General features: G+C 37.3%; 1 protein-coding gene across 1 annotated transcript in view; it reads right to left on the reverse strand.

Annotated features, from left to right (window-relative positions):
• Positions 1–23,220, reverse strand: part of RIT2 (Ras like without CAAX 2) — a 177,170-nt gene that overhangs the window by 100,623 nt on the left and 53,327 nt on the right. The window contains exon 3 of the mRNA XM_023943915.2: positions 6,401–6,474. Coding sequence (XP_023799683.1) covers positions 6,401–6,474 — 74 coding nt within the window. The remainder of the gene's footprint in view (positions 1–6,400; positions 6,475–23,220) is intronic.

The raw sequence follows: 23,220 nt of genomic DNA on the forward strand, positions 1-23,220 counted from the left end.
TTTCCTGAGAAGCATTAAAGCCTTGCTGTGCAAAAGAAGCTTTTCTTGGTCATTTGATCAGGGGAAATGGGCACCATGTGGTGCTGTAACATGTGTTTGTTTCCTCAGCATTCGAGCCAATTTTTTTCGTCCTGGAAATGTCATTATGATGTGAGCTTTGTGAAAACTGATAGAGGTAGAATACAGTCTTCTGCCCACTGGCATCCCTGGTCTGTGTACTGCTGGTAACAAGTGGCATTTGATAGCAAACCTCTGGTAAATGGAATTTACAGTGAGATTTTCTAGGACAGTCATATATATAAAAAATCAGGGCACAGAGTTTGTGCAGTATCTGCTGGAACTTCAAAGAACTTCAGTACCATTCACTGGTGTAAAGAAAAAGTGCAGAATATTTTCTAGTGATGGAAGAAAAGGAAGATTTGCATTTTCATAATCTAGTGGAGGACCTGGATGAAGTTTACTCAAATAGAATCTGTTCATATAGGTGTTTTCCGTACAATGTACACCAGAACAAAACCAACCAACCAAAGCCACCTCAAAACCAAATTAAATAAAATCTTAAAAAACCCACCCCAAAAACAACAACAAAACCAAAAACCCACAAGGAAATACTACAAAGAAAAGCTTAGAAAGAAGAAAAAAAGGTTTTGCTATTTTTATGAAAATTGTAATAATATATGTAATATATATTCTTCTCTTACATATTTTTTATTAAAAAGGAAAAAAACTCCATAAATCTTCCAGCAGCATCACTGTGTATTTATCTGGTTTTGGGGGAAAAAAAAAAAAAGAAGATGACTTTGTTGAAAGAGAATAGAAAACACTGGAAACTACTAGCAGTATGGAACTACTACCTCTGCTGAAGGGGAATGGTAGCAATGGGCAGGAAATCGTTATTGTCAGACTCAATAAACGCTGATGTTCACCCTAAATGCTTGTTCCCTGCAACATTTTATTGCACCTGTTTGACAGGAAGATAAATGCAGGCCTAGAAATACAAACTGATCCACCCTTTATTGCATCATGATTCACTCATGGACAGGGATGAGAAAGGAAGTTGGGAATCTTGGTTGCCAGTTGCCTCTTCTTCCTTTGGTAATATACTCCTTTTTATCAGCATATGCCTAGATCTTTTCCTACTGAAATCAAGGAATATTTTGCCAGTGATCTGAAGGAAATTGGTGTCAGGTCTGCAATTTCATCTGTGATTTACTGCAACTGTTTTTCCACTCTGTATCTATGCCAAGTAAGTGTTTCACCACAATCTGTCCATTGGCAAATAAAATTACTAGGTCAAGGGGGAGATTTTAGCTCTTCCCAGAAAGTACAGAACAACTTGTCTTGAGATCCCAGGAAATTTTCAGTGTTATGATTTGACTTTCTAAGTATGTTTTCAACAGCCTGATGAACAACATACAAAGGAAATAACACTAATGCTCTTCTCACCTAATACACTGTGTTAATAGTTGCTACTTACTTCAATATCCCTATGCTTTAAAAATAAAGTGGACTACAGTACCAAGCAGAAAGTGCAATAAAATTATTTTCCCCATATAGGAACACACTGTAAAGGCCCATTAAGACATAATTACTGCCAAAAAGGCATTTTACATTTCCTTGAGATAAGCTGCACTAGTGTACTTTGAGATTTCACTTCCATTGATTCAGGATTAAAGCAGCATGTTTAGATAATAAGCAGAAGGGTCTCAGATAACAGCCTGAGTGAATCATCGGACTATAGTGTTTAGTCTGAGAAAGTGTGTTTATCTGAAGGGCTCTTGGGACTAATATGGTTCCTCTTCAAGGCTTGAAGCAGGGGGGAAGAATCATAGTCCTGCAAGTTGGCAGGATAAACATGTCCTGTGATTTGCTAGCAATTTGAGAGATGGATTTCAGTACAGAGCACACTGTTGTTGTCAGCTTGAAAAGTGTCTGCCTGGAAATGAATTCATGCGCACACAACTCCAGACAAAGGAAAATCTCCCTGAAATGGCATGCCATCACATTTTAGGGCCAATTTTTCAAGTCTCTGACTCACACCTGGGAAATATACCGGTGCACTAAGTTTATCATAAAAAGCTCACGTTTTAGCAAACAAAAATTGGTGCAATAATCTCGGAATGAGCTGTCTCGCTGACGGATACAGAAACCCATTTTTCCACATACCTGCCTGATTTGTATCTGAAAACAATTTTTGCCTCTTTTACATATCAGATCAGATTGTTTTCCAGTGAAGGGAACTCTGCTGCTCTTTTGGTGTTCGGCGTGAGGTCTACACAGAGATATTGGGTAATGTGTCATGCAGGGGAAAGCTGTGGCAAGAATAAAAGCTCCTGTGTCAGTCAACAGTTTATAAATACAGCAGGAGAGATAACTGCTGTGCGTGCTCCATGAGGAGCATACTTCTGAGCTCCAGAAGTAGCAACATATTTTTAAGCTAGAAGAGAGGGTGAGAAAGCGTAAATGAGTGAACAGAAGGTTTCTATAACTCTGTGTGGAGGCTTTTTGTGCTTGGTAGGAGCAGTTGGGGGTTGTCACTCTCTGAGAATAATTGTGAAGGGAACTGAATGCAGAATTAAGTGCTTGAGAGCTGAATGTCCTTTCGTTTGCACCTGCAAGTTTGCTGGAAATCAGAGTTTATGTCAATTTGGATTAAATGTTTGCAAAAGCAGATCATTTTTATGGCGCATTGGTTAAAAAAAGGGAAATCCCAGAATTACCTCCACCAACACCGCTTCCAAACTCAATGGACATGGGTGAATTTCAGGGGAAAATAACTCAAAAAATGTCCCATATGGGTCAACAATGAAGTTCAAGGTATCTTTACAAATCCTAATTTGCATTTGCAGATTTCCGTGAAGTTTGTCCTACATATTCCACATGCCATATTGTAGCTAGCCTTGGGAGTTAATAGCTAAAAAAATAAACTTCCTTATTTTTATAGATATGACCTCAATCATCTCACATTTATTGTGTTTAGCTTTGTTTTCTTCTCTCTTTTTTTTTTTTGTTTTGTTTTGTTTTGTTGGGTTTTTTTTTGTTTTAATTGAAATGTAGATTACAAAAGAAAATTTTGTGTTGATACTTCTAGTTAAAGGGCCAAAGGCATCATTGACAGTTAACCAAAGGAATTATTGACAGCTTCTTCTGGATTCTGTTGTGCCACTGAAAAAGAATACCAGCATCAATTTTTTGTTCATTTCCTTGGAGCACATCACACTTACAAGCTCTTTACGGAATTTTTTAGGAATTTAGCTCAGGTTAGGTCTGTTTATGACAATCCAGTTACCAGGAGCTACATCAGTACCTACTCCTGAAACTCTCTGAGGTAAACAGATCCTGTCTTGAAGCTGATTGGGGTGAGCAAACACAGGCTGCCCAGCTGGCAGGTGTAGAGGGTGGTGAAGAGCAGGTGTAGTGAGTTCAGTGAAGCATAACTGCTTGCACCAGCCCTTACATTCTTTAAGAAAATGCCTCATGTTGTGTCTTCAGTGGGAAAACACCACTGGAAGAGCACAAAAGGACAAATAATGATGTATAAAATATGTATCCAGAGTCTATGAAACATCAGTTTAATTCCTGAGATGAGCAACTGTTCAATGTTATAGTGTCTCTCTATATGCATGAGAGATAAATCAGTAGCTAGATGAGCAATTATATTAATGTTCCTGGTTTTCACATTGTTTGAATGTTGTGCTTGGGTTTTTTTAACTTTATAAAGTTGAGAACGTATTTTTTGAAGCACCGTCTATATTTTAAGGGCTTCAAACTAGATCTAGCAGTTAAAGTATTGAAGATTTTTAATGCAGTGTCAGATATGAAATCACATGTAGATTTTTAAGTCTAGATTTGACAATTAAAATCTGTGTTAATGATTAGTAGTTAATTTGGTCGGTGTTGAAATTCTTAATTAGTCCATAGGTACAGAAGGGAAAGGAGAAATATATTTGTTGAAACATATCCTCCAGCACAACAATAAAAAAGTTCAGTCAGTTTCTCTATTGACTTCTTGTGTTTCCCAAATAAGGATGAATTACAATTTTAGCTCCTTGATCTCCTGAAGTGATTAAAGTCATTATTCAAAGTTGATGATGAAGTATTTATGACTGCGAGGACACCCAGACAAATGAGTTTTCCACTGCCTGATTTAGAAGCTACACCACCATCTCCAATTTGACATAAAATCCAGGGGAATTAAAAACAGCTAGGTACCATCAAGGCACACATCAGCAGCAGCACAAAAGGGTGCTTTGGATTTTTACCCTGAGTCACCAAAGTCAGAGCAGAATTTGTGTGAGCTTCAGTGAGAGCACCATTAAGTCCTCTGTGAAGAAAGAGCCTATTTCAGCTGTTGACTTCAATGGGAGTTGGATTAGGTCTTGATTTATTCTGTAGCTGTGTAGTGCAGATAGAGAGGCAACAAATCCAAAGACATCTGAAAAGACAAGCTTCTAAATCCAGGACGCTTAGAATGGACAGCTCCTAAAGAATTGTGAGAGGGGAAAGTGGGAAGAGATTCCTAGTTTACACTGAGAACGTGTTTTGGTGATAACAATCTACACTGAATAACAGGGGAATTTAAAACAGAGATTTGCTCATATCAAATCAACTTGGTTGATGCATTTCAACATTTCAACAGAAGTAAAATAGCTATGCCCAGGAATTAAAATGGCCTGGGATGATAAATCAGCTGAGTGTGGTGCTCCTGCCACAGGCCTCTACTTGCTACAAAGAGGAATGGATGAGGGAACAGGGGAGGTCTAGATTGGGCATGAGGAAAAATTTCTTTTCTGAAAGGATTATCAAGGCTTGACGCAGGATGTCTGGGAAGTGGAAGAGCCATCATCCCCTGAGGGATTTAAAAAACCTGTGGCTGTGGCACTTGGAGACGTGGTTTATTGGTGGGCTTGGAAGTGCTGGGTTAATGGTTGGACTCAATGTTCTTAAAGATGTTTTTCAACCTTTAAAATTCTATGATTCTGTGAAATATCTGTACCACATATGTAACACACACTACAAATCACTACATACATGTGGACCTCTAATATAGTAGATGTTTTGCTTCCTAATAGTGATAAAACTTAGAGATAAAGTTCCAAGTGTTTTCTACAATTGTTCTCACCACCTTTCACTGACTGAATTATTCTGATTTCTTTCCTTACCTTTTAACTGTCTGTTATGACAAAATTCATAACGTTGGCAATCATATCCTCCTCCCATAAATTAAGAATGAGGTTTAGTTCTAGCCTTTTCATATGATGAAAAATTTTAAAAATTACAGAATTTATATATGTGAAAATGACTGACGATAGCTGAACTTCCTTTAAATTTCTGACAGCAGACTGCATTCCCCACCATTTGCAGTGCCCATCTTAAGTGTATTCAGTCATCTGGGGAGCTGAGAACAAGTTTGCCAGGGTTTTGCTTCCCAAATGCTTGTCTATTTAAATATGTTTAACAATTTCCTTGTTGGTTGTCCTGCTCCCACATGAGGTGCACACACACTATAGAAACTCAAGAAACTACAAAAGCCTTCAAGCAGACCCTGAGACACACCCGAGGAAAAGATCAGCAAGTGGCAGCATTTTGATTAAGCAGTAAAAATGTCTTGAGGTGGAAAGGAAATTAGCTGAGTCAGGGAGAAGAAATTATTGTATTTAATTCCTTCTTCTTCACTACTGTATATGAAGCTTAATTCCCTGGCTGATGTTCACACAGCAGACATGCTGTCACAGAAATGGCAGAATCAGGGGATAGTTTGGGTTGGAAGGAAGTTTAAATTTCATCTCATTCCAACCCCCTTGCCGTGGACAGGAGCACCTTCCACTATCCTTGGTGCTCCCATCCCCATCCAATCCGACCTTGGACACTTCCAGGGACTGGACAGCCACAGCTTCTCTGGAAAACCTGTGTATGTAACACTCTGTGTTACTTTTGATGTTAACATCTTTTTCTTATGGGTAAGCTTTTGGCATTTAGCTATAATGTGGGGAGAAGACGAAATGTAACAAAATACTTAGTTTACAAGTAGACCAGAAAATTCCTGCAATGCATACAGAAAAGGAGGAATGAGAAAGATGTAAGACAATCAACGCAGTATTTATTCATTTCATTATTGTGATAGATGTTCCTGCATACAAGAGAAAAAGAAGCAAACATCTTTTTATCTATTGTTCATTTCAGCCTGTCTGTCTCTGCTGATGAGATTTGGAAGTTATAATATTCTATACTGCAGCACTGCTTTAATCTTCCCCTTTGTTAATTCCTCTGTGTTATTCTGGCACTGCTTCCTTCATGTTTGAATAGGGAGCTTTGTTTTCAGCACTGTGACCCATATCTCTGAGGTTAAAATTTTTGAGTTTATCTCTGATTGAGTGACTCACATGAGAAAATTACTCACCTGTCCAGCAGTGTCTAGAATGTCCAAATAGGCTGGTTCATCATCAATTCGGACTTGAGTTTTATAGGCATCCTCTGAAAAACACAGTGCAGTTTGCTTAGGCATATGAGTGGCTCAGAGAATGGAGAATGAAACAGCTTTGGTAGTTTGGAGTAGGCTTTTCAAAAGCTCTCCAGTCTGACCTAACCTTGCTTTACTTCAAAAATCCCTTTTTAAAGTCCTATCATCACTATCAAGTATTAGCAAAAGAGTCGTCTATCACACTACCTCAAAATACAAAAATTAATCTTTTCTTTCTTTAAAAGGGAAAAATTTTTCTTTCTTTAAACACAGACCTCAGGTTTTGCTCAGGTTACAAAGATCCAGAGGTATTGTGCTGGTGCTGTGCAACAGAGTGTTTTTTTACTTACCACAGTAAACCAGACAGATTTTCTAGCAAATAATTTCAATTTAAAGTTTGTCTGAATTAATGGGATAGGCTCTCTGCATTTAAGCAGGGTCCTGGCTCAGGTATGTCAGGGCAATTATTTAAACTTCTGTATCTCTCCATGAAGACTGAGAATAAACTTTTTAAAAACATATTCAGTAATCTGTGTCCTCACACTCATCATAGATGCAGGCAGAGGAGAAAAAACTCTGCTTTGTGGACCCTTCTCTCAGCTCATGACTTTGTCAAATAAATTTTGAAGAATAAAACCAAAGAAAAGGCGAACTACTATTTGCATAAGCTGTTTTCCTCACACTTCAATTTCATTCCCCTCTCAACATTTGCATTTTCTTTGTAAGATCAAAAGGCACGTAGATCCTGGCCCATGTTTATATTTGAAATAGTTCTGGAAATTATCTGTGCTCTTTAATTGAACAGTCATGCAGAGCAGCCTGGGTGGTTTTGTGACTGACACTGTGGTCTGGAAGTGCACTGAGGCATGAAGACAAGACAAGTGCATTTGTTGTACCTGAGAAATGTCATAACCATTGTGAGCCTGTGGCTGTCCTGAGAGTCAGTCCTAGCAGAGACCCTCTTAGCCTAGCAGAGCAACAGGCTCTCAGTCACTGCTGAAATAATACTGAGGTTATAATATGGGATTATATGGCAGGTAGCTAGAATTCCTGGAACACTCCATTTTGTGCTGTAATATATATGTTGCAAGGTACAACACTTCACAAACTGTGGAAAAATCTGATTTTTACCAGCAGAACAAAAAAAAAACTAAAGCATTTAGATACAAATCTGTATAGCCTTAACTCAGACCCCTCCTGTCCAGCCAGAGGATTGCTGTCCTTCATGACATAATCACATACAGCATTTTCCCCTTTATTTTAGGCCTCAATTCAGCACATGGGCACATGACTTTCTTTAAACAAATACCTAATCCCATTGATATTAAGATGGCCCAGAGGCTTAATTAATTGTATGATATATTACCTTGCTGAGAAAACCAGAGCACTCCAACCACCATATGTTTTGGTTAATAGATCTTTTCATAGGAATTGCTGAATAAGAAACTGTGAGGGAAAGAGGAACCATATAAAAGGAATTGGACTACTTGCAGTTTAAGCAATTTATTATTGCACGACAATGCAGTCTACCTGCAGTAGATTTCTTTTTCTTTTTTCCACTTTCTAGTTAACCAAAAATTAAAAGCAAAACAGTAAAATATGTAAAATCAAACATGCTATTTCCTTCAAATGAATTCTATTGATACTATCAAGTATAATTAATGTAATTCCATGCAGTTGGGTGTCCATTTGCGTTACATTACTGCTTACATAATTAACATATGAATTCCATAAATTTAGCTTGCATTCTTGGCGCTGCAGCTGGATTCTCTAAAGCCAGTAGTCCTACTTCCCTTTCCACTTAGACCAATATGAAGCTTTACACAGAAGTTTTAAAACAGCTAATGTGGAGAAAAATTTCTTACTTAAATTTTACTTTGATAAAATTGAAGCTAGATAAATCCTGTATTTTTCTTTTTTCCAAGGAAAGGATTTACAAGTTCAGAGTTATAACTAAAATACATACTGGCCTCTGAATATAATCCACAGCTTTCAGTAAGTAAATGTAAGATATCTACCCTGCTGAGCTACTCCAGGTGTACCCTGATATAATGTCACTGTCATCAGTAAAGTTTCAGCTATTGAAAGCTGAGGCCAGACTATCTTTATAGTATTTTTACTTTGCAGACATAACACTGAACACATAAATACTTATTGTCATTTTCATTTATTTTGCTTTCCCTAACTACTGACCGTAAAACATATCACAAAGGACTGTTAGAATCCTATTTTCATTCTTGATGTATGCTGATGTCTTCTGTTGGTGGTAGGAAACACGTTTTGTTATGCTTTGACCAAGTACGTGAATCTGAATGGTTTTCTAGGCAAATGCTTTTTACATGTAAGATTTGCTTTTGCCCCAAAAAATGTTAAGATTAAACAGGAAGGACATATGACTTTCCTTTGTAAATTCTCTCTGCCTATGTGCAAAAGGCAGGATACTACAGATAATAAAGAGAAGCCTAAAACTATCCTCAGTTGGGGTGTGATAAACAAGGGCATTTTCAGCCTGCGTGGGGATGGAAAATGGGTGGGAGTTTTAACCCCTATTTTTCTTTGGGCGCACAGTTAAGAGGAAGTCCTAAAGTTCACACTTGCCCAAGAAATCACTGTCTTGAACCAACACACCCTCATGCCAGAGAGCAAATCATGGCACCCACTCATGAGCCATCACCTTCTTAATGCTCAAGACCAGTCTCTCCTTTGAGAGGAGCCTTTCCATTTACCTGTGGATTCCTTCCAAGGCAGCAGACAGAAGCAAGATGCATAAATTGAAACCTGTGTTTCCCATATTATGTCATAAAGACCAAGAGAAAGAGCTGTACAACTCAATTATGCTCTACAATTAATACTTTTAAACTGGGATTTCATCTCAGAAAGTAATGTAAATAGAGGTTTAATTCTTTTTTCTGTCTATTACATCAGAAGATGTCTTTATTTTATTCAAATCATAAGGCAGAGACATTAACCTGGAAAGAAACCACTTCCTAGAGGTCAAGAATTGGATAAATGTGTACCTTGGACCCATATTTTTTGGTTTATTGGTAGCTATGAGGTTAAGAAGAAATCCTTTAATATTTTTTACATGTTTCCCAGAGGATTTCAGAAGGGACCACTGTGTGGCTGGTCCTTTTAGTCCAGGCAGCATGGTACAATTTATGTCATAGTAAGGGAAGTTCTGAGACCTTGCTGTAAAGAGCAGGAACAAGGTGCTCACATGTAGACAGAGAAGCAAAGATATTCCCCTGAACTGCATGTAAATGTATTTGAAACAAAGTGGGAAAATCTTCATCAGGAACATTAACAAACACACACTCTAATATCCTCACTTTAAAAATTACCTTCCTTACAAGTGGTGTCAGGTGTATTTACACTACTCAGTGTTTGAGTACACTACACTTTCTTTTACGTAAGTAATTTATAATATGAAATAATGCTCCCTTTAAGGCTAATTTGGGGGCTGCTAAACCACATGTATCTATGCTTTACACCCTTCATATCTAAGGAGTGGTATTGAAGGGCAAAATCCAGCTGCTATTTCAGTAAAGCAATAAAAGAACATGCAAAAGAGACATGAATACTAATCAGACATCAGGCAATAAATCAGACTATAACTATATTTTTCATATTAAGCTCAGGATTAGTCTTTTTCTGTTAGGCTAATGTAAAGTCTCAGCTTTTGGCTTGGGTAAAATTCTGCAGAAGAGTAGGTTATTAAACGAAAAAAATCTGTGGATGGAGTTTACTTATATTGCTAATTGTGTTTCAAACACTGACTGCAACAGTGGACATTTTTTACAAAATGAAAACAAAAAAAGAAAAGAAAACAGAGCTCACACATCCTTGTAATCTGAACAATGCATGGATATATGAACTGTACAGTTAATTTCTTTTTTCTTTTTCCTACATATAATGATGATTTTTTTTAGAATCTTATTTCCTGCAAAGATTAAAAGTAAAAATTAAAATAAATAAAAAATCCTTCTCAGAGGATGATATCATATGGCTTCAATGAATACTGACTGTTTAATGTATTGCAGGGTAGAACAAAACAAATAGAGATCCAACTATTTTCTGAATGGTACCTATTTCTTTTTAATTTTAAATTCTTTCCTTCTTTACTGACTATCTAAATTAAACCACGAAGGGTTCTTGGGAGGTTGTTTTTTGTTGTTGTGTTTTTTATTTATTTATTTATTTTTTTTTTTACTTCTCATTTTTTATTTTTTAATTTCCCTTTGCAGTGTTAGAAAAGCAAAGAAAAAAAAAATCTTTAAGCTTTATATTTTTTGGCATTGTTTTTTTTTGTTTGTTTTGTGTGTGTGTGTGTGTGTATAAAATTAATGCATGATCTTTTTTACAGATTTCTTTTTTATATGACATAATTCTGGAGACAGAAATACAGTAATTAATGCAAGGCTGTGTTATGACCAGTTATCTTAGAGAAGATGAATTCATAAAAAATATATCAAAGTACTTTTTCTGTTATGAGCAGGTAACTGCTTCATGACAAATAGATTTGAGTGGTGTACAATTTAAAGGGGAGTTGTAATGGGCTTTTCATCTGCATTACAGGCATGTTCCAGTCCCTGAAATATAGGTCAGATGCTTCTTTCTTCCATTTGTTAATTCTGCTTCTATGCCTTCTAAATAAATTCTCTCTTTTTCTCTGTCTTGTACAATACCAATTGCAGTTAAAAATTATCAGATTCACATATATAGGTGAGCCAAAAGACATTTTGTTTGACTGAGGAGGTGTCAAGCCAGAAGAAGGAATCGAAGCTCAGTCAGATACACCTGGAATTCTGCCTCTTCTTGTTCTCCCTGTGTGCCAAAGCAACAGCAGGAGACACAGCTCTTGGTGTGCTTAGATTATCTGCTACAAATGCATTTTAATTTAGCAGTGCTCCTGAATGTAGGATGGCCATGAGTCTTTGGCTGTATGGGTGCTCTTTCTGTTTACAGCAAGGAATTTTTAAATGAAAAGACTGGATGAACAGAGACATAAACCACTGTACCAAATACTACACATAAATTCCTCCTCTTTGAGATAAGAATATGCATGTCATAGGAATTACCCATCAAAATACATTGCTATTAAAACCTCCCTTAGCATACAATTATTTTCCTGGACTATGAGTGTTTCACAATTTGGGTGAGCATTGCTATCAGCATTTTGCAGACAAGGACCCCAAGTCACAGGGGTTGCCTTCCTATAAGCTCTGCACACATGATAAGCAATGGGTGGTTTAGAGGAGCAGGACTGACAGATTTGATTGCCTTGTATTTTGTAAATACCCACGCAGATAGCAGTATCCTTTAAAATAATGCAAGCAGGGGTATTAGTACCAGGCTACTAGCTAGGATATTTAAATATTCTGGTTCCATCTCTGTTACATCATTATACAAGGTGTGATTCTTGGGGATGTCCTGTGCAGGGCCAGGAGTGGGACTTGAGCCAACTTGATCCTTGTGGGTCCCTTGCAGGTCAGCTTATTCTGTGATTCCATCTGCAGTTAGGATTACTCCATATTTTTCTTCCCAGTGATGCTGGTTTTTTGTTTCTCAGCATTGAACTATATTTGCCATTTGTCACTGGTTTAGCTTTGTCATGTCTTTTTCAGATCCTTCAGGTTTCACTCAGTTTCATGTTAACAGCACATGTTGCCTGTTACCAGCCTGCAAAAGTGATGGTAACAGACAATATTATTCCAAGAGGAAGAATCTTGATGATGGTTTGCAGAAGAGTGAAAAAAAATACCTCTGCCTTTCTAAATCCACAGCTAGAAATGCTTCAGTAACCATGTTTTGAACACCTCATCTCGTTCTGTGAAAGAGACATAGGTAAGTAATGCAAGTATTACTTCTCTGCTAGCCTATAAAAAACACCTATAGCGTAGACCTTGAGAAAATTAAAATAATCTGAGAAAAAAATAAAGCATTATTCAAGTTAAGTGCTTATCATAAAAGGAGTTCATTCATTTATTCATTATGCATTCAGTTGCATGATAATAAATACAGAAATGTCTATCTCTCTGTTTTCATTTTAGCATTCAAATTGCCATAAACATATTTACAGATTAGATACTGAACCAAAGCTTAGGCCACATATGTCTTCAGAAAATATTCTGTAATGTTTTCAAATGGCCTTAGTAAATTCAGATGCATATCACTGTTGTAGATTCCATCTCTCCCTAGTTTCAATTGAAAACACGTTTCCTTTACTTAGCTTTTGTTCAGTGTCATGACATGCTTTTAACTAACTGCTGTGTTCTTTTTTAGAGGTTTTTGTTCCTTCAGTGGTACATAAATATTATCCCTGAGCTGTCAATGGTACAGGTTCCCCAGAGGGGCTGTGGCTGTCCCATCCCTGGGAGTGTTCAGTGCCAGGTTGGACAGGGCTTGGAGAAACCTGGTCCAGTCAAAGGTGTCCCAGCCCATGGGAGACCCATGGCAGAGTTGGAATGAATGATAGTTGAAGTCCTTTCCAATGAAAATTGTTCTGTGATTCTGCAGTTCATAAATTAATTCATAATTCCAAGGAGTGAAGATGCAAATAAAACTAATAAAAAACAAAGTAATGAATCTATTATCTATGCTTGAAAACAAAAGAACTGCACAACTTGCAGCTGATTTTGTCCTTCTAATGTAAGAACTGCTAATATCTTCAGTGGAAATCAGAAGCACAACTAGATTATGTCTAGATACTCAAATAAATCTCTTCATTTAATCCCAATCAATTAAAATTTGTGTCTAAATGCTTAGAGGGGCACAGTACTTAGAATCATAGAATCATGGAATTGTTGAATTGGAAGGGACCTAAAAGAATCTCATTCCATCTCCTCTGCCGTGGGAAGGGGCACCTTTCACTAGACTAAAGTTGCTCAAAGTCCTTCCCAACCTGCCCTGGAAAACTTGCAGGGATGGGGAGTTCAAAACCCTTCTGGGCAACCTGTTGAACATCCAGAATTGTTGTAGGAGAATAAAAACTTCAATTTAAGCCCAGTAAGTCCCATTCAGCTGGATTATTCATTATTAGTAGTTTTTAACAGCCACCTTCATCATACTCTTGTCTGACTCCTTTACCTCAGGCTTTGGCTGCATCTGTTTCCAGTAATTCACCTAAAAGCTTCCTCAGCCTAATGGGCATTTCTGTTCAGCTCTCACCTCACCACAGTGCTCCTCTCCTAATGCCATTATGTATCTGTCTTAGAACAGCTGCTCTCAAATTAACTTTCTCCCTCTTGTTGGGCTGCCTAATGTTTCAGCTCTGTGCTCTGCAGGGCAGGGCTGATAACACTCAGCTGCTGAAGCAGCCTGATGGATTTTCAGCTTTGGGTAAGTACATGCCATCTTTCTTGGTGACCTGAAATGCACCCAGCACCTTTAAAATTGGGAAATGGGCTATTCATTGCACATTCCATCTTCTATTTTTTTATTTCTTCTTCAGTTTTACCTATAGATGTGTACAAGAACCTCTTCTTGAATGTCAGCTTGCTGTTTCATTACTGTGGTGCCCTTTCATTCTTTGCTGAAAAGCACTGGAAGCAAAAGCAGCTTAATCTCACTTAGTTTATGGTTAAGTACAAAAAAAAGAAAAGGAAAAAAAACAAACCAAAAAACAACTAGTATTATCTGTCCTCTAAAATGTTTTGTGTTATCAGAAATCTGAGGGAATTGAACTTTGAGCCAGTTAGTTAAATTTAGCTTCTGTTCTCCCTTTGGGTTTTCATGGTCACGAAATTTATTAACAGCTTGAAAAGGAGGCAATGACCAGCACAGCTTTCAAGAAGAACTAAAATTAAGAATGATTGTGTTGAACAATTTTGCATAGGAGAAATTTTCTTCTATATGGAGTAATCAACAAATATACAAAGCACAATGTACAAGAGAAGATTCAAGGTAAGACACCTATTTTCAGACAAAGGAGGTAAAAACACAAAACCTTGGTAGCCAGCAAGGCAAGCTCAATGCTACCTTGTCTGGTCTTGCAGCACCTTGCACCCACTCACATCTCTGTCATCAGGGCCCAAAGTTTATAAATTATAGCAGGACATGTGAGCAGTAAAACACGTATAACAGTATATGTGAGTTTATCCACTCCTGAAAAAAATATTAGTGCCATTAACAGACTGAAAATTAAGCACAAAAAACACCAATGCAAATATCTGTCTCTACAGAAAAAAAATTGGGTATTTTTATAATACTATATATTAGCTTTTTACTGTTTGCAACATTTTATTTTCTAGTTACAATAAGTGTTTTCCCCTCCAAAATAAAATTATTATTAATTAAATCAAGATTCTTTTTCACAAGGCCACAGAGTGTTTAAAAGTTATGATCAGGATTGAAATTATTTTAAAATTTACATAACCTAGGTGAAGTCTAGAAAACAATGCACCCTTCTTCCTTCATTTCCCCAAACACTTGGATAGAGGAGCTCCTTCCATTCTTACCTAGCAACATATTGTGAAACACAGTACTCTTCTGGGTTGAGTGACCTCCTTTAAATGATAAATTTGTGCTGGGATACAGCATGGATTTAAATGAAAAACTGGCACAGTAGATCTGAATCATTTGGTCAGGTCAAGCAGCTTTCAGTTGTGGTGCAAACACTGTAATCAACAAATCCACCATTATTTAAACCTGCAGATATGCACATATGTGATTACTAAATTTGTGCTAATTATTGTATAGAACAAAGTTTGTTGCCCAGAAAACTCACTCAGCTCTTCATCAAAACTTGAAGTGCAGTCTTCCAAACAGGGTAAATTTTACTTGCTAAGTGTTCCCCACCCAAGCGGAATAAAGTTATTTCTTTCAGAACTGGTTCTTGCAGGGAAATTACAATTTCTCTGCAAAAGCTAGCAATTTTGTAACATAAGGTTAAAGATAACTCAGGCAAACCATTGCACTTGCTGTTAGGAACTGCTTGCAATGTAGATAATGCTACTAATTTTTAATAAAAGCATATCATTACTTTCTCTGCTTCCAGAAAAAATTCATTTCATTCAAAGGTGTACATGAACAAAGTGAACAAAGTACTCCTGTTTAATCAAAACATGATAATTAACAGGAATGCAAGTACCCTTATCTCGGGGAACAAGAAGAGCAGGTAGCAATTTCACTACCCTTTCAAGTCCATGCTTGTGCTAGTGAGTGGGAGGATCTGACAGCTACGAATTCACTTCTTGTCATTTCAGGGGAAGCAATTAGCAAGTTGGCTACATCTGCATGGTTATAAGCACGGATGGTGCCTTGGATTTAGGAAGGTGTAGATGGCTGCTGGCTTCCATGAAAGAAAGGTTAATGGAAACATTTGTCCTGCGACGACGAATTTTGAATTGAGCATGATAAATCATCCTCCTCTAGGAAACCGTGGCACGGGTGTCTCTTTCAATTTCGAAAATCATTTGTGGGATAATTTTGCTAATCACAATACACAGGATATAGGTAAGCAAGTTTTCTCTATTCACAGGCTGCAAATCTCGCTTCAGGTCCTTCTAAGTTCACGACCCTAATGGTAATTACAATCACTCAATGAGGGTTGTGACACCCACGGCAGAACCACTGGGCTAAAGCCACACAGTGAGCTCGGTGTTCACTTCAGCTTCAGACATATAATTCCCAGGGCATTGGACATCCTCAGCTGCCACATAACATGTCACTCCACCCCACTTTATCCCCTAGAACCTAGGCTTTCTTTATTGCCTTTCACAGTTAGGAACATTATTCATCCAACTAAAATGAGATGAGATAATCATACTCTATCAATTTGTACGTACTGCTAATTGAAAACTACAGTATGTGTGTGACTTCACTGTGGATAGCAGGTCTGGGTAAACATATAAATTCCCCTTTTTTGATGTCACCACCCACATGCAGACCTTGCTTGTGGCCAAAATCAGTCAGAATCTAAAGGTTCAGAGCTGAATTCCTCAGATCATATGTAGAGGAGCTCAACCCAGTGAAACCATGCCAGTGAAACTCTACTACAAAAGAGAAGAACCCAAGAAGGAAATACTGCCCCAATTTTCTTTTCTGGGTTAATATTAGGGTATAACTAGGCCTGAAAGCAGGACCTGAAGAGTTCAGCTCTGAGAATATCCTTTTCTGTCAGCAGAAGAAACATTTTAGCTCTTTTTCTACTTCAAACTACTAGGCAGATCAGTCAGAGACTTGGTGGACCCAAACAGGAGGAAGTGAAGATTTTTCAAAGGAATCAAACCAAAACAATCCATTGCTGAATTGAAGGTCTCCTGCCCTGTATAAACCTGCTATGAAGAAAAAAATAGACTGCTTTCTGTAGAACAGACAAAAAAAATTTAATAATGGTTTCTATTCTGTGCTCATTTTTTCTTACATTGAATTTATCATATATTATAAAGCAATTTTAATACAAGTATTCCATTAATATAATTGTTCTTGTTATTATTATAAAAATATACTACAGAAATGCTTTTGTATTGTCACATTTATAAGAAAAGGCTTTTGTCTTCCTTCCTCAATTTTAATCTGTCTAATCAGTGCTTAAGAAGAGCAACCACAAGGTCACACTCTGCTACAGTTTTTGGTTATTTTTCTTCTCTCTGTATTTAAAAGATAGACAATTAATCTCAGGTTTCTAGAAGAAATAGAAGGGTAATATATCATAATATATTATAATATACTTTGATCCTCCATTGACCCTTTATTCAGTGAAGAAGATGGCCAAGGCAGGAATATATTTTACTTCCAACAGAAAGAAAATTAATGGAGTATGGAAAACAGTAAATATCAACCATTAGAAGCTAAGGGGTATTGGTGCTTTTTTCCACATGAACTTGAGGCAAGCATTGATTTCTCATGACAGCACATAGGGCAAACACTTTTCTGTCCTCTTCCAGCCATGGTAAGCACTCATTGAACAGAGATGTTGGAGAAAAAGAATCATAGAATCATAGTACCCCTCATAGCTGTCCACAAAATGGATTTAACTCTACTGACCACCACTCACCTTCTGTCAGGTTTTAGTCATAATAAACAGAGTCATTTGGAATGGAGAAAGGGAAGTTGTATCACCAGCCAAATTACCAGTTAAGGTAATTCCGATTAGATAAATTGTCCAGCTGAGAATATAAAGAGCCATGAAACCATGAGAGGTCAAAAGACCATTTAACCATTTAACCAGTTTTGCTCATTTGGAGATGGACAATAGCCCAAGGAATCCCACACAGTGGCACAGGTAATTGTCACTGTTGTTTTTTGACAACAGGGATCAACTTGGGAAGGAATTTTGCCTCATGGACTGGTGTCTGAGCGTGAATACATGAGATGCTTGACTGGGTTTTCACACCTCACCTGTCCCAGAAATAAAACCATTTCTGTTTTCTTTCATTCCCATTTATAACCCCATTTCCATGTATTTGTTTCTACTTTTGGCTTTTTGAGCTTTGAGAACTATTTTTTTCACCAAAATTATTAAACTCAGTAATAATAGTAGACAGCTATTTCTTCTTGGGGTGTCTTAGTTTTTTTCTGGAATACTATTGAGTCAGCTTGAAAAACTGTGTAGTGAATGCCAGAGAGACAGTAAGGCTGAGAGAAAAAGGCAGAGATGAAGAGTGGGATTTCATCTTTTTCTTCAGAAATGAGTTTTTAGCTTTGGCTGATTTCATCACACAAAACTAGACTCTTTCAGAGTCTCCAGTGTCTAGTCCTAGCAGGTGATACTCATACATCATTTCTTGTCTATGCTTTAGGGTAAAGAATAGCTCCAGGTATTAATAGCTACATAGAGATACTAATATCTATACATAATAATATATTATAATATTAATAGCTCGAGACAGATAGCTCTGCTCTTGATCTCTGCACTATTTCCTCCTCTGAGACTTCACAGCACGGTGAAGCTGGGGCTCGTAGCTGTAGCTGCTGCTGTCTGGCACTGCTGTGCCTGAGGTGATCCTGCCACTAGAAATGCTGTGTGCAGTTTTCTCAGAGCATGTGAGATGGACAACACTGCATTGCCAAGGCTAAAGTCTCAAGTCAAAAAATCTCTTTGTGGTGTTCTCACCGACATCCAAATTTTTAGGAGGTGTTTGGTGGCTTGAGAGGGGAGATGATGGCTGGGGAATCACTCCTCTAAAAAGACACTGGCTGCATTTGCTTTTTGCTATTGTTTGTATCAGAGATGTTACTAAAATAAAATAAGTAGATTAAGCAATGGTTCCCTGCTGTTTGAAAATATTAATTGAAAAAGAACCTGATGTGAACAGCCCTCAAAATAATTACAAAAGTTGTATTTGTAAGAAGACCTTAATGTTGAACATTAAGCTTATGACCAGGATTTTAGGGATGATTCCCCTTGAGTACAACCAGAAAAATGCAACTTAATGCTTTGATAATTTCTTGCGTGAAGTCTGAAAACAATTTAAAACTGAATGGCAGTCTTATCAAAGCAAAGTTCAAAGAAGGGAAGTTTAACAGTAGAGCAGGAGATCATATATCTGAGTAACAAAACATGTTTAGAATAGGACCAGACTGTTCCCTTAACAAGAAAAATACTGAACTTCTCAGCAGAAAAAGTCAAATTTCATCATGATCTTAGGCTTCATCTAAGGCAAACATATCTCAGACTGAAATGTTGAGGTTATCCAACTATCATTAATGTGCACCTTAGAGGGGAAATAATGCCTTTGAGAAAGAAATATCTCAAAGAGAAATGGGATTATTTTTGGTTTTCAAGTCAAATTGTTTCCCTTGGAGAGAGAAAAATCTGCTGTGATTTCCAGTCTCCCCTCTCTGTCAAACAATTTGTATTTCCTTTCACAGTAGGATGAAATAGTAACACTAAATAGAAAGAGATTTATTGTCTCCTTGAAATCTAAATTAACTGAGCAGTTTGGGGCACTTTTCCCATTCTTAATTTCTTAATGCTGCTCCCTACTTTTCTATGCATGGCTTATTTTTCTCTTACTGTGGAAGAACCTACACTGCCAGACAATGTTCTCCTTTCCTTTGCCACCTTAGCAAGGATTGTGCACAGCAAGTCTCACTTCATTTTCCTCTATCCAGACAGTCTGAGAGGTATCAAAGTGATTTGTGAAGGTCCTTCTTTTGACAAGCTGTCAGAGAAGGCACCACAACTCATCTTCAGGCATTTCTAGATTTAGAAACCTACAAAGTGTGTGTCTATATACAAGGTAGGTAGCTAAAATCTCCTTACTCTGAAGTGTGGATGCTATCTAGTTGCTCGTGCTGCATTAAACTTGATGTTTAATATGCTCTAGGGAATATTTTCTGGTTTTCATTCGCTGGACTAGAAGGGCTTTGGTGATCCATAGATCCTGTGTCACACCCACAGGGACACAGGTGTCAGTCACACACAACCTGTGGAAGATCTGCAGCATTCTGGGTCAGGATCCTGAGCCAAAGCAGGACTGCAGGGTGCAGAATCCTTCACAGAGCACTTCAGGCTGGAAAAGAGCCCTGAGATCACTGAGTCCAGCACTGCCAAGCCCACCACTAACCCATGTCCCAGGTGCCACACCTATAGGGCATTTAAATCCCTCCAGGGATGGGGACTGGTGACTCCACCACTGCCCTGGCAGCCTGTGCTTAATATCCTTCCAGGGAAAAAAAAAAATTACATTTCATCCAATGTAAACCTTCTCTGGAGCAAGTTGAGGCCATTTCCTTTTGTCCTGTTGCTGTTCCCTGGCAGCAGAGCCTGACCCCACTGGCTGTCCTCTCCTGTCAGGGAGTTGTGCACAGCCAGAAGGCCCCTCCTGAGCCTCCTTTTCTCCAGGCTGAGCCTCCACATCTCCTTTGGTCACTTCTCATCAGACTTGTGCTCCAGACCCTTTCCCATCTCTGTTCCCTTCTCTGGACACTCTCCAGGGGATCTCAAAAGGCTCCCACAAACTGTGATAAAGGAAGTGAGCAAAGAACTGAATCTCCATTCCTAAATCTCCCTGAAACTCATGTAATTGAAACCAAGATACATGATTCATGGCATTTTTTGGATGTCTAAATGTGAGTCTTTGAGTAGCCATAATCTCTGCTCTTTTTGATACATATATGTGGTTCTTACTTCTTTCCCTAAATGTCAATTAATGTAAAAGTACCACAGTAGGTAAAAGTGCTTTACACGAAAAATGATGATTAATCTCTTAATAATGAATATAATACCAACAGATAGCAAAATGAAGAATATAAACACAAGTTTAAGAATATGGTTCAAATGTATGCACCAGTATTCTTGTACATTCTTCATTTCTTCTTTTGAGCAATGATGAATGTGGAAAACAAACACAGGCAGTATTGCTACATTTACATGAACAGTCTGAATACCCTGGGAGACAGTCCTTGGAGACAAATTGATCATTTTATATTAATTTTTTATCCCATCTCAGATAAGGCTAATAAATACATGGAGAATGATGAATGAAAGGGAAAAAAAAAAGAAAACAAACAATTTTGGGGCTCAAATCCGGTTGTGACTTGCTCAGTTCAATCTAAATATTTGGTTTTCCATATTAAAAAAGAGAATGAGAATTAATTTAGGGATGATCTACACATGTGTTCATGTTTTATATAAGAGCAGAAATGTTCTAGAAACTTTTTGTATGCTAAATAGAAATATCTTAATAGAACTTTTGTGGCAAGATGCCTCACCTCAGATCTGGCAAATATGTCCCACCTTTGTCTTCTTTATTTTTTAATGAGTTTTTATTTTCCTTGTTTCATCCTTTTTCATTATTGTACTTTCAAAACACATATAATCTTCATATCACTGGCCTTTTTTGGTATGCATTATATAAACCTAGAATATTTCCACCTACATTTTATATTTTTTTTTTGCCTGAAATTCATCCCCACCCTTCCAACATCTTATTAAAGACGAGTAAATGCATTTTATTTGATGCATTGGTGAATGCACCACTTCGTTAGGAAACCTCATGGAAATTCATGTGCTTAATGCTAGAGTGCTTTCCATCCCACACCCATTTCAATTAGAGTTTGACATTGACACAGCCTTAATGCCCTCAACTGCTCATTTGACACAATCTCATGCAGTGATATCTCACCAAAACAGGAAGCTGCTCTCGCATCTCGTTTGCATTATGTATTCATTTTAAGATTAGTCACATGGATAATGAGCATCTTGGAGCCTGTCCAGTTTGCTGCTCCATGTCGTGCTTCCTTTCCTGACACTCCACTTGCATTAACTCTCCGTGATGTTGCCAAAGACTGTGCAGACTGCAAATTGCTTTTAGCCATTTGTTCCAGAAAATTATCACATCCACTGCCATTTGGAATTTATGCCCATTGTTGACTACAATTAAATATTAAATGTGTGCTAAAATAGTTTCATTTCCACAAAGTGCTAAGCTCTAATTTTTTTCCTATACACAGTCTAATACTAGTTTTACCCTTCCCCTCCCCCTCTACTTAAAAAAGTAGTACGTTTCTGTCTCAAAATTTTGAACTGCAATGCTTGTAGCAAGCCTAAAATATGTCTAAATGCCTATTTAATCTCTAAGTGGCATTAAACTCTAAGTGACAGCATTAAAATTAGCAATACAGGTAGCATTTAACTTTTTAATCAATGTTTACTATATATTTTAAATTAATACTGACATATATATTTCTGTATTTATGTGTATGCACACATTTATATCTAATGTCTGCAGTTTGAGTTTCTCAAAATCTTACCAGCTTTTCCAAACTAAGAAAATCAGATGCCATAAAATAAAGTCTCCTACATCTGAAGAGAACATTTATTGTACAAATTTATTTTGACACTTTACATCTGTTCCGCATTGTACAGGGAATTTATTCCAAAAAACTCTTATTGAAATAAAAATGTTCTGTGTACTTGGAAAACCAAACCAAACCAAACCAAAAAGCCTTTTTCTTCAAAAAATATATAGTAATCTCCTTTAAGAAAATCTTGTACTTTTGTGACATAACAACATCCATTAAATTCTTCAAAAGCTTTGGTATCCCTTCCACAAATCTTAAATATATAAAGAAAAAAAACATGTAAATAATTCTAAACCTATTAATATAGCCTTTTCAAGATCAAAATTAATACATTTGAAGTATGTGTATTTATAATGTATAAATCTATAAACATATGTATCCCATAATGTAGAAACTGAAACTACTTTTTAGCAAATGATTCTGTATCACCTCACAGGAGCAGCAGCAGCAGCTTTCTGTGCTCAAGAAGCCCTGTAATTCAGAAATGTCACTGGATAACAGAAGAAAAAGTTGCAAGTACAAAGCACCATTATATTCTTGTATATTTCCACTGTATTGCTGGAGGTATGAGTCATTGCAGGAAAACTCTGATCCATTGGTAAAATAATGGTGAAACACAGTGAGAAGGAACGATGGGGGAAAATCCATGTTCCTGGGGATTCTCACAAAAAAAGGTGAAAAATAACACCCTGCATCTTCAGAGCTGAAAGACTATTGCTGCACAACATTTGGGATAAATCCCTAACTGCATGTTTAGAGGGGAGCAGAACTGGGAAAGGAAGCACATTTGTCAGCCTATTAAAGCAAAAGGACTCTGCATTCTCTGGTTGGTATCACTAAGCAATTTTCACCATAGCCTCATGTTTTATTTGATTTAAAATAAAAACCAAAACAACAACTTATTTCCCCTTAAATCCCATTGTCTTATCAGTTTACAGATGAAGTATAAAATGCAAAGAAAATAAGTAGGAAAAGAAAAACCTTCTAAGAACCTTTAGAAGACAGCTGCC

The sequence above is a fragment of the Cyanistes caeruleus genome, chromosome Z, assembly GCF_971803275.1.
Source record: "Cyanistes caeruleus chromosome Z, bCyaCae1.hap1.1, whole genome shotgun sequence".
Lineage (NCBI taxonomy): Eukaryota > Metazoa > Chordata > Aves > Passeriformes > Paridae > Cyanistes > Cyanistes caeruleus.